General features: G+C 43.3%; 1 protein-coding gene across 1 annotated transcript in view; it reads left to right on the forward strand.

Annotated features, from left to right (window-relative positions):
* Positions 1 to 2300: 2300 nt before the first annotated feature.
* sv2ca (synaptic vesicle glycoprotein 2Ca) overlaps positions 2301 to 12537 on the forward strand; it is a 28454-nt gene continuing 18217 nt past the window's right edge. The window contains exons 1-2 of the mRNA XM_031736221.2: positions 2301 to 2404; positions 7769 to 8572. Of these exons, the coding sequence (XP_031592081.1) occupies positions 7978 to 8572 (595 nt within the window). The 5' untranslated portion in view covers positions 2301 to 2404; positions 7769 to 7977. The remainder of the gene's footprint in view (positions 2405 to 7768; positions 8573 to 12537) is intronic.

The following is a 12537-nucleotide window of genomic DNA, read 5'->3' on the forward strand; positions in this document are numbered from 1 at the left end:
GGGATGCTGAAATGAAAAAAATGTGAAACCTGATTTTTAAGCAAAATTGTGTAAAGCAGTTAAGAGTGTATTTAGATATGGGATCGATATTAAAGTGTGAAACCCTTTTCCCATTTGTGTTGTCTTTTCCAGAGTAACCTGTTAATGAAGCATTAGTTTGACAGAGACTGTAACAGAACAAGAGAGGCAATCAGAAATTTTGCCCTGCACTAGTATGAGTATCTCTGGCTCCCGGTGCATGGCTGCAGGTGATCAGATTTCAGTGTTGTATCATGTGTCCGCTGAGTTCATTATGCTGGAGTTGTGCCTCTGCACTCCTTTAAGGAACTTCAGTCTTACAGGAAAACACAGTACTCCTGGCAACTGAAAATTTGTTGCAAATAACATGGGATTTATCTGCTGTGCTCTTATTGGTGATTATCAGGAAAGCATGAAGATTTGGTAAGGTACCCTTAAGGAATCCACACCCACAGGGGAATCACTTTGATCAGATCCCCTGACCCCATCATTGTTGCCCTATTAGTGATCCAAGTGAAGACTGGTCAAGAGCTGAAAATCATTTTTACACAATACAGCTTTTGTGACAGCACTTCTTTTTATTTTAATGCACTTTATTTTGTAAGGTAAAGTTCATGGTTTGAAGTTCATTTATGATTCTCTCCCTTGCCTGATTAAATCCACTGGGAAATCAAATTGGGTAAGATAATATAGTGAGAGTTGATGCCAGTAAGACAACAGTGTGTTAGTGCAATAAAAAGGGTTGAATAAAAAAATGTATTGGTGATGTGGACTGTGTGCGTATTTGTGTGTCTGTTTGGCTTCATTCTCAGTGCCATTTGTTTGTTGATCTGGCAAATATACATATAAACTACTTCACTAAAATTCATGAAACCTGGTGGAGAGGTGGGGTATTGGACAAGCATTAAGTTAATTATGGTTCAGATCTGTTAAAACTGACAGACAAGCCTCTAGCAGGGGTCTCCAGTACTCCGGCTGTATGTGTGAGATGCTGAATTGCCTCCCAACAAGAATAACCAGTACGTTCCCAACATTTGTAGAACTTCAGATTATTATATTGTTAATCTATGTTATTATTTAGTGGGCGCTGATTGTTTTCCCTCATAATATCACAAACATCAACTTGACAGTTTAAAAACAAATATGAATATATCATTTCTGACAAGTGTAGGGACGTGGAGGAGTGTTAATCTCAGGGTGTGCAGTTAAGTGTAGTAATGTGGACTGTTGTTTTGGTTTGTGAATTGCCTCTACTGGATGCAGACTATTGTATGTTTATGTATGCATATGAGTACTGATAACTATCAAACAGCATAAAAAGTGTAGGATTGAACACCCCCCCGATACTTCGTGTTTACAATGCACTTTTTTGCAGTCAATCATAATTTTGCACTACTTGTACTGACTATATAAACTACAGATTTTCTTCCACAGCTTCCGCATGCCCTGAAAGCGACAGGCTATAAAAGTACTTCAGCAACGATGTTTGCTAATAACTTTCAGAGCGATGTCAGTGGCTCACAGAACGACTGTGCATGCAACATATCGAGCATTTTCTGAGAAGTTATCTGAGGTAAACTGGGCGCGGAGGAGTTGGTCGGTCAGCACCACGGACAGAGGCGAGATTTCGTTAAAATGCGTTGTGCGGCTTCAGGATCCACTCTGCATAACCAAGGTGAGCTCCCAGACAGCTCCACTTTTAAGAAAATGGTTACGGTTGACTCTAAGAACAGACGGAGGGGAGCTGAGTTGCAAGAATCTCTGCTGTTCACAGAATTTAGATGTCGGGATATTTTTGCAACTTGTCTTTCGAAAGAAGTGGAAAACTTTTCCCTTAAACATATCTTTTCGGCTCAAATGGGCAGGCGTCAACTCCCACAAGTCCTACAGTCTGTGTCTTGTAACTATCCCCCAAGACTGAGCAAGTAGTTCCCATACACACGAACATACTGGGCTGTCCTACAGTGAATGTGCACAAACCTTTCTCATCTGTTTAGCATTCATGCGCTGCAGTGCTGCGCGTCAGTCACCTAACTGGATTGTTCCATCAGACGGAATTACCCGCATCACTCAATGAAATACAATTATTGATTACACCGGCCCTCCCTCTCCCCAGCCACCACCTCTGTTTTTCGCTCTCTCCTTTCCCTGAAGTGCTGCAGCGAGAGAGGACCGCATCGAAAAAGAAAGAGAGAGAGAGAGAGAGAGAGAGGAAAAAAAAGAAAAACTGTCGTGCGCCGGCAGTTTCCTCTGATCCTATTCTACAGTAAAAAGCCCACAAGATTTTTTTTCCCTTCTTCTTTTTTTCTTTTTCCTGAGAGCAAAAGCAGAGTCCGGTGCAATGGCTCACAATCAGCTCGGTCCAATTTTCTCGCCATAAATGACGGTAAGTAATGACTTTTTTTTCCCACCCTGAAAACATGCTGAGTGTAAGACTTCCGAGTTAAGCAATTCTCTTCTCGCCTTTTGTATCTAATATGAGGACACACACACACACACACACACACACACATACACATACACACACACACACACACACACAGAGACACGTGCGACTATCAATTTATTAGCACATTTTCAGTGATATTTCTGACTAAAATGAAAGCTGCGACTCAGGGACAGGTTATTTTGTATTCACCACTTAATGATTGAATGGTTAAAAGTTGGGATTATTTCCCTGACTTCACATTTGCCTCATATAAGAGTAAAGACAAATTATCTTGAAGTAGGCTGCGGGCATAATTAACTAATGGGATGTAGTGGGGATTCGTCCCCGGTTTCAGTGTGTCTTAGATTGTGAGATTTAGTCAAATCTATGTCAGATATGCTCGAATAAAGTCTGTTTAGTTTTTCTTTCGGCTCGTGAGCTCGTGTGCCCATCTTTGTGGTATCGTAAAATAGTTGTCCTTGGCATGAGCCGAGCTTTTTTGGGGGGTTTGTTGACTGCGGACTGTTCACGCTGTACTGCAATCCAGCCACCTGCCCTGGGGCAGTTAAAGCACTCTGCACTGCCGCCAAAAAGAGGAGAGGACGCGGGAGTAGGCAACTGACTCATCCATGAATTGTACCTCAAGAGGCAGCGAGCGATTGACAGGCGCACAGCCGGTGAACTGGAAATCTGTGGCAGAGTGCTTTGTTTGCAGTCCTAATGCCGCTTGTAGTAGTCCTGCTGGGTTAACACTGAAGGGCTCCATCAGTGAAAACACGCTGGATGGAAGTGATTGCAAGCTGCAGAATTCAGTCGTTTGGCCCACTTGTCATTGTTTCTAAAAATCGATATATACGTGATAAACAAAAGTCTCTTTGGGATTCATAACATCCTCTTCCCTGTGTCTCCACCACAAGCACCCATTGATTCGTAATTTTGTTCCTATTCTGAAGTTCAACAGCAATAAAAAGCTGTTTTGAGATGGAGATAGTTTCTGTTGTACTGTTTCGCTGTATGCCGCAAAGAAGACAGGACTCAAAAGTATGTTTGATGATGCAAGTCACAGTGTAGAAGAGAGAAGAAGGTCTGTCAGTACATTTTGTTGACTAACGTGAAAGTAGACATGCACCACATTCATTATTATTTTAGTTTAACCCAGCAGTTTTGCTCTGAAGAATCCTCTTTTTCACTCTCACGTTGGCCTAAATGGGCGTGTGATTGTGGCTTGATTTATTTTTTTGTAAGCACACATATGCACCATGCAAAGGTAAAACGTCACCAGTGTGTAACATATTGCATCCCTTACCTAATCTGAATTGTTGCATCATTACAAGCCAGTAGACAGGGTTTGGACTAGACAGGAGTGGCGTGTGATATTTAATATATCCGCTGTTTCAAAGAAGATCAAACATGCATCAAGTTGAAGGAAAAAAGCAAACGAGACGACACACTTTGCTGTGTGTAGATCAGTCTGGGGTTTTCTTTCTGTCTTTAGGTTTTAGGTTTTCAATGCTTGTACACTCCTGAATGCATTTCTAGAGACATTTATTGTTTCAGTCTAAGTAAGAAGAGTCAAAACAATAGAAATTATGTAAGAATATAAACAAGGAATGACACTTTTTTTAATCTCCAGGCTTGAGATAACAGTGACTGAAGTCATTCTTAATAATAACAATGGCAGCTCTTTATGTTTGGGAAGGAAATAATCAGCCTGCTGCAGACCCATTTTTGTGTATTTGTATTGATGGTTTTTTTTTATATTTATCATCTGTGATCTGTGGTGGATCTTTGAGTGCTTCTAAGCTGCTGGTTTTTTTTACACTCCATGAGGAACAATTTCTCCTATACAGAACAGCCATTGTCCTCTCTCTTCCCCTTCGCTTGCTCAGTAATGGAATCAGTGTTTGATGAAATCTCCTAAGACGTCACGGGCCGGTTGGGTTTCTGCCTTCCAGATGAGGTCATGGACTCTCCGTTTTTATGGGATTACATGATGCGGCTCTGCCCACTTTAGCGATTGGACCTGCTTTTCTCTTTCCTCCTTTTGCTAATAGACCAAACCACCGGTCATACCATCACAGTGCTTACGCACGTCTTTGAAAGGGCAGGAAGCTTTCTCTGTCAAGTCATACTTGAGAGATGGGAGCTCTTTATGATTGTGCTTCAACAGTACAAAAACCCACTAAATCCCAAAGTATTTTACAAAATGTGGGAAAAAGTTCTTCTGAGTTAAGGGGCCCAAATATCTCGACTTCATGCAAACAAAATACACGGGTCAAAAAGGTGAAGTGCCAGTATTGTGCCCTCATAGCTGTGCCACTTTTCCCCCCTTTTGCTTTTGATTTTCTAAAAATTTTTGGAATATATTTCTGCCTCGTGCATTCTATAAAACTGATTCTTATAAAATCAGATTTATGAATGAGAAGGAGACCACAGCCCTCGTTGTTTTGCATCATTCTACTTACTCATTGTACTGTGAAAGAGGCAAAGTCTGTACTAAATAAGCACACATATCCAAAAAGGTCACTATTGATTTTATTTCAAGTACATTAAGTGTTTGCCTCCACAAGATGTTGTGGGTCAGGGAACCTGAAATCCGGGGACAGAAATTGATCCTTTTATTTCGTACTAACAACCTGCTTGTGCCTGCTCAGTCTGTTTGTCGGCTGCTGGACTCGCAGTTGATTAGTTCCAACACTCACATCAATCCTTTGACAAAGTGCAATGTGAGTAGGAAGCCCTCACTGTGCTGATAATTGGTTCATTATGTTTTAGGTTGTTTTCACTGAGGCTGTTTATTACTATTGTCATCATTACTGTGTAATCTCGTGTAATTAATATCTTTTTGTTTTCTGTCAAAATTCACATTGCTTGGGTTAATCACTGTGCCATTTATGACAAATGTTTCACGGTAAGCAACAGCAGTGTGTTTAAATGGATTAAGCTTATCAAACACACAAACTCTGCATAATAACACTAATCCCCCCCCTTCTGAGATTAGCTGTCCTCAGTTGGACGCATGGCTAAATCTCTTGAAACACTAATCTCTCCGTTTGTCTTTATGTCCATGGCAGATGAAATTCAAAGGCCAAGTGATACTTGACCTAGCGATTTTTCTACTTTCTTTTACTATTTTAAAGAGGTCTAAGAAAAGCAGGGCCACCATCCATCATGCAGACAAGGGGTATCGCCAGAGCCAGGCCTAATTTCAGCCACCCTCTCATGGTTCAGAGCAGCACAGTATATTAGCTCTTTTTATTTTAATAGCAGGAAACAGTTTCCCATGTGACACTGTGTGGATACTGTTCCTTTCATTTCCAGGACATTTCATCAACATTACAGTGGCTCCTTATAAGTATAAATATTCAGCTGCAGCTTTAAAACCACCTACCTTTGCACAGAACCTCTGGGGGTCCCATGTGCTGTCTGGCACGTGGCCGTTGCCATTGGGGAGTGCCATAGCCATCCAAAGTATCCAATCCCATGAATGTCTGGACAAAAGTTTTCCCAGCAGACCACTGCACTATAATAAAACGATCAATAATATTCACTTCACCTGTCAATGGTTTTGATGTTGTGGCTGCTGAGATGGCCAAGTGTTATGAGGAAATCAACATGCCTAAAATAAAAACCTACATAAAATATCAGAGGAACTGCGAAAAATAAAGAAGATCCCGTAGAAATAAACCCCCCCCAGAAAACTTAGGTTAGGCAGAGTTGGTGGTTTCCCCAGCTTGAAGGCGATTGCTCTTGCTGTCTGCGGTATCGGGGTCTCTTCAGCTGCGGTCAGGTGAGGTCGGTTGCCTCTGTGCTCGGGTGTCTTCTGAGCCTCATCACCACTGACAGCGTGTCTCACCATACACTCCATTGATTCTCTGACAGGCAGCCTCCGCCAGCGTGCAGCGCCTGCGTGTGCCCGTTTTAGGTAAGAGCCTGTGTGATGGCTGACACGACTCAGTCCTGAAAGAAATAAATGGTTCTCTGACACCTGTGAACTTTGACTTGCTCCTTGCAAGGTGTTAGCCTTCTGAGGAATTCACAATTCATTTTTATTTTTTGATGTTTTCATGCATAAATGCTCAAGAAGAGCCGTTTGGGGAAACTAGGGAACTGATGCCACAACTTCAGCCCTTTGTATGTTACTTTTTGACAAAGGAGACAGATTGATTATGCGCGTCCTTATCTGAGGAAGCACCAGTGTCAATGGAGGCATTAAAATTATCAGGAAAGGGAGCACGCTCGTAACCATAGAAGTTATCGTATGAGCCAAAAGGGATTAGTAGAGTCACCTTGAAACAGCGGTGTCATTTTGCCCAGTAAAATTGCATTATAGGAGCTGGAACCGGCCCTGTGATTTGTGTCCTCCTGACAAGGCTTCAGTGTTCATTAGAGGCTGTGGCGAGCCGCTCGTAGTCACACGGAAGCCCCACACACTGGACAGCTCTGACCATCCCCACCCTGCTCATAAATATGCACTCCATAGCATCTGCAAATGTTTTAAAATAAAAAAATGAGCACTTCAGGGTTTTGTAATTTAAGAGAAATTTAGCAATTCCTTGATTTGTTTAATACTGGCTGATGATGAGAGCGGAGCTCTCACATGAAATCATGTTACATCATTTTAGTGTTTAAGCTGGGGTCTCCCTCCCATCACTAGTCTGCAGAGATTGGAAATGGCTTCCCCGTGCCCATGTGTGTTCACACTCACTTATGTGCACGGCATGTTTAGGAGTGAGAGATCTTCTTTCTAGGTATCCATTTATGTGTGCCTTTTGCAGGTACATATATATTTGTGCAGCTTTTCAGGCACTTTGTTTGAGAATAGTTCTTGTCTGTGGTTGTTTCTACACTGTGTCTGTCTGTGCATCCACTCACGGTCATTCCTCCTATCCTCCCATCTTTACTTGGATTAAAAATGACAGTGCCGTTCCAGTTGGATCGTCGCTGCCGTTTTAATGAACCGGGTCTTTATTGGGGACAAATTGATTTTTGGGCAGAGCGTTTGTTTATTAGCTCCTGCTCTACAGAGCTGATCATGAGTCAGCAGATTCAGCATCTCTGTTTCAAATAATCATCTCTTCAAAAAGTGAGGGCAACTCATGAAATGTAGAACAAACAGCCCGCCTTTGGAGAATGAATTTTTATTTTGAATGGAAATTTGGGGCAATGCAGAAAAGCCAACGATTAAAAGGTTAGTTAACGATAGTGGGCGGACATGAGCATCTCCTGTGTCTGACTTTATTTCTCTTTAAACTCTGATGCTTCTTGACTCTTCTTTTTTTTAAATCTGTCTGTTGCTTCCCCTTTCCCCCTGTCTTTCAGACTGGTCCATGATTGCCACAGCCATTGTGGTTTATCTCCTGTGGTGACTGCAGACTCAAGAGTTTCCTTCCTTCCCACATCTCAAGACCCACTGATCTCACCATTCCTCTAACTCGCCTTTACATTTGCCCCTTTTCCCCTCTCTTCCCTCTTTCTTCTACTTCTTGCCACCATCTGCACCCCAGCAAAGACCTACTTTTGGAGCCAAAATGGAGGACACTTACAATAATAGGACTTCCCTAGTTAAGGGGGCCAAGGACATTGTCAAGGAGGCCAAAAAGCATGCAACAAAGAAAGTCAACAAGGTGGTAGACCATGCTACAGACGAGTACTCTTCTCACCGCAACTACACTCGATTCCAGGACGAGGTGGACGAAGATGAGGATTTCTATCAGAACCCGCCGAGGCAGGACGGTGAGAGCTACCGCGACAACGAGGAGGGCTCAAGCGATGCTACAGAGGGCCACGACGATGAGGACGAGATCTATGAGGGCGAGTACCAGGGCATCCCCTCATCCGCAGGAGACAAGAAGCAGGGCCAGGTGGCGCTGGGGAAGCCGATGTCTGACGCCACAAAGGACCGTGGCGAGCTGGAACAGGAGAGGCAGGCTGACGAGGAGGAGCTGGCCCAGCAATATGAGCTGATCATCCAGGAGTGTGGCCACGGCAGGTTCCAGTGGCAGCTGTTCCTGGTGCTCGGGCTGGCACTCATGTCGGATGGGGTGGAGGTGTTTGTGGTGGGCTTTGTGCTGCCCAGTGCGGAGACAGACATGTGTGTGCCCAACTCCAGCTCGGGATGGCTAGGTAAGGCCCCTCTTTGTATTTGTGTTGGATATTAATGCACTCGCTTCATTATTAATTCAGCAAGGCCTTTTCTCTGTGTGTATTTTATTCTGTTTAATTAGTTGTTATAAGTCTGAAAGGCCTTTTTCTCACCTTTGAAGAGAGTTTAAATAGCACCCTACGATGTACAGCTACATCCTTTCCAGGATCATTATAAAATTAACAACTGTGCACATGTTTGAAGTTAGTACACAGCATGCAGCTTGGCCAAAATAGCCTCAAAACAGCCTTGAAAAACAGGTCCAGATGTATGTGTTTGTACTATACACAGTATGTCACTCTTATCCTATAGCAGTGTTTCACATAGATGAGGCGTTTCGGTCCAGTGGTCGCCGTGTCAGGATTAAGAGGGTAGCTAATATTCCCTGTGTGCTCTGTGGGTTGAGGTGGAGTCTCAGCAGTACCAGTAGCTGCAGGTGCATAATCCATCACCACAGAGCTGTGTACAGGGGCTGACTCACTGTGTCAGTACCAGAGTGGAGAGGACATTCAATCAGGCACACAGCCCTTAGATACTAACTGCCACGGTGAGACGTGACAATACATCAACTTCACAGCAACACCTGATGGAAAACTGATACACGCTTTGAAAATGGAGGTTGTGACGGAAAGTTTGACAAATACTATTGTACTGCTGCTTTATTTAAGAAAAATGTACTGTTGGTTGTACTTGCAGCAGAGTCATCTTATCATGTCTGAACAAAAACACTACTTTGTTAAAGCCTCACAAGATGTTGTGTACGCAGCACCTTCATTTTTCTGTCTCTTTCCCTGGTATCAGTGTAAACTCTTTGCTTCCTTTCTTGCCAAGCAAAGTCCTGCAGGCATTTTTGCTCTATGCTCTGCTTCTCCTTGTTCGTGACTCCATCCCTCACCCCTGTCCCTCCCTCTCACCCCCCATTCTGTGTGCTTTTCCTTTCTTCTCCCATCCTCCTCTTCCTCATCCTGCTGATTAGCCCGAGGCTCCTCCCTGTTGATTGGTGTGTGTGTGTGTGAGTGTTTGAGCATAGCCTACATAATTACCATGACCTTGTTGGTATCCATTCGGAGTTTAACACACTAATTACACTTAATTAGAGGTAACAAAATGGTGTCAACTGATGTTTTACAGGTGCCACAGCATTTTTTTTTACTGCCTTTAAGTGCGGAAATTCAAAAATGAACTTTAATCTACAGATGAACGAGACAAGAAGTGCTGTTTTTTTAAGTTCACTGGGTAACGAGGATCTCTTCTTACAGTCACAGCCTCAGATGGACTGACATCGTCGTTCAGAGCACTTTTACACCACAGCCCACATTCACTACTTTATTTTTCACACACTCACACTCCAGTGGATGGACGTTTCAGGGGCATTTTTGGTTACCTTTTTTTGGCCAGTTACACTTTAACATGCAAACTGGGAGAGCAGGGATCTAATCAAGGACCTTCTAACTGGCCACAGCTATCTTACAATGAAATAGCCTCTTTCTGGTGGTCTGCGGGTAAGGACTGAGGATCAGTTTAACCTGTGGTCCATACAGCTTGGTCTGTAGGTTCAGTTATCACGCTTGGCAGATTTATCAGCATGTGAAGCTACTTAGGTTTCATTTAGATGAGGCTGGTTATGGTTGCATCTGCATTATACCCTCAAGGTCACTCTCCTGGAATGGTGGATGTGCACTCTCACTACACTCAGTCTTCTCAGTATGTGTTTCATCTCTGTGACAGTTAAAGTAAGTACATACTGCTTCCAAAATAAGGTCAACAGTAGAAAAATGAACCTCATCACTGATCTACTGTGAATGTAGTTGGTGATTTATGTTTTTCAATTCAATTCAATTCAATTTTATTTATACAGCGCCAAATCACAACAACAGTTGCCTCAAGGCGCTTTATATTGTAAGGTAGATCATACAATAATACATACAGAGAAAAAACAACAATCATATGACCCCCTATGAGCAAGCACTTTGGCAACTGTGGGAAGAAAAAACTCCCTTTTAACAGGAAGAAACCTCCAGCAGAACCAGGCTCAGGGAGGGGCGGCCGTCTGCCCCGACCGTTTGGGGTGAGAGAAGGAAGACAGGATAAAAGACATGCTGTGGAAGAGAGACAGAGATTAATAACAAGTATGATTCAGTGCAGAGAAGTCGATTAACACAGTGAGTGAGGAAGGTGACTGAAGAAGAAAAACCCAAGTTTTATTGGGTTATTACAATAAATGCACATTCTGCTATTTATGTGCTTTCTGATTTTGTTTATGTGCAATTAAGTGTTTCAGAGGAGGCATTTGGACAATAGTAGAGTTAAAGTGGAGGTTGACATCTTCAGGATTAAGAAACTAAAAATTACCCCCCAAAATATATCAAAAATTAAGAAATTCTATAGATTTTAAAAAACCAGTTTGGTGTTTGGTTCGCTCTACCAGACTTCATCACAGTTTGAGTGCAGCTTCATTGACTCCATAGAAGGCAGAGGCAGGAGCATGCTGTACAGACCGCTGAATGTAATGGGATAATGCAGCATGAAAAAAACAGAAAATCCCAAATAGGATGGATGAGTAAGATGCTGATTCCATTACTGAGTTGAATTTGGTCCAGCCGGTTTCCCGATCTCACAGGAATCTTTTAATGTTACTTCAGTGTGAAGGATGAAGTGCTGGGCTAAAGGAGGGGGTGAAATACTGTAAATACCTCAAACAAGAGTGGAGGATGTGGGAAGTGGATAGCAGGAGGGAAGACACGCACGTTGAGATGCAATATGTGCGATAAACGGGGGAAGACGAGAGGAGGAGAGACGCCTTTGAAGCAGCGAGATGACCAAGTTACATGGGAGTAATGGGAAGAGTGCTGTGGGTGGACGGGTGCAGAGAGGTGGAGGCTGGTGGTATTTAGTACACCAACAAAGTCAGGGAGAGGCTTAGCTATCATCTCAGACGCATCAGACAAAGGGAACAGATCACCCTCTCATTAGCTATTTGTTTTCTTAGACTGTCTCTCCACAGCTACAACTCCCCTCATTTTTCTCTTTGACTCATTTCGTTTTCATCTAATAGCCACCTCTCCACCTCTGCTGTCTCTACTTCCCTCCTACTTTCTTGTCTTTTGCTGCCCTTTATCTTCTTGTCCCCCCTCACTTTCTTGTCTTTTGATTGCTTGTCCTTCCCTGGCCTTCTTTGAGTCCCAACTTCACTCTTTGTCTCCTCTAAAACTCTATCTCTACAGCGCTCCTCCGTTGTTGTCTCCTCTCATTTCCTATCGTTCCCTTTCTTTCTCCCTGTCGGTCTGAGCCAGCTGGCAGGCTGTGTGGGGCTGCGCGGTCCTGGGGCAGCTGAGCATGGCTAAACTGCAGTAAGATCGCAGCGTCATTGCGGAGATTACACTGCTCGAATAGCCCAGCTAGCTCCACGTTGTGTGGGAGAATGTGTGTGGTGGACTGAAGGAGGGGAGATGCTCGATGGGACTGAATAAACTGCTGTCACCATGTCCAACTGCTCGCCTTTATCAGGGTTTCACAGCATCACTATTTTATGTGAATTATCACAATCTGTACTGTTAATGAAGGTTGGATCATTACTGATTGGGACTGAGTCATTTTAAACCCTGCGCTCTAAGCCCTACAATAGGTTATTTCCATAGAAATCCTGCCTCCACTGATACGACTTAAATATGACACAAAGCTTCAATCTCTTCTTCTGCGGAGGTGGCAGGAGAAGGAGGCACGAATCCGGTCAAACTGACACGATGTAGTACAAATGTGATTACACGCTGCTCAGTGTAAAAGAGCTGTTGACAGAGGTGCCAAGATGAAGCTAAAGTAAATACTGTAAATAGGAAGGGAAGCACAGAGGACAGGAGAGAGGAAACTGGAAAGCAAAGGAGGGTGCAAAGCTGGGGGATAGAGAAATGGGGGGGAATGGTAGTAATGCAGGGACTCACAGCAGGAG

Source organism: Oreochromis aureus, linkage group 12 (genome assembly GCF_013358895.1).
Source record: "Oreochromis aureus strain Israel breed Guangdong linkage group 12, ZZ_aureus, whole genome shotgun sequence".
NCBI lineage: Eukaryota > Metazoa > Chordata > Actinopteri > Cichliformes > Cichlidae > Oreochromis > Oreochromis aureus.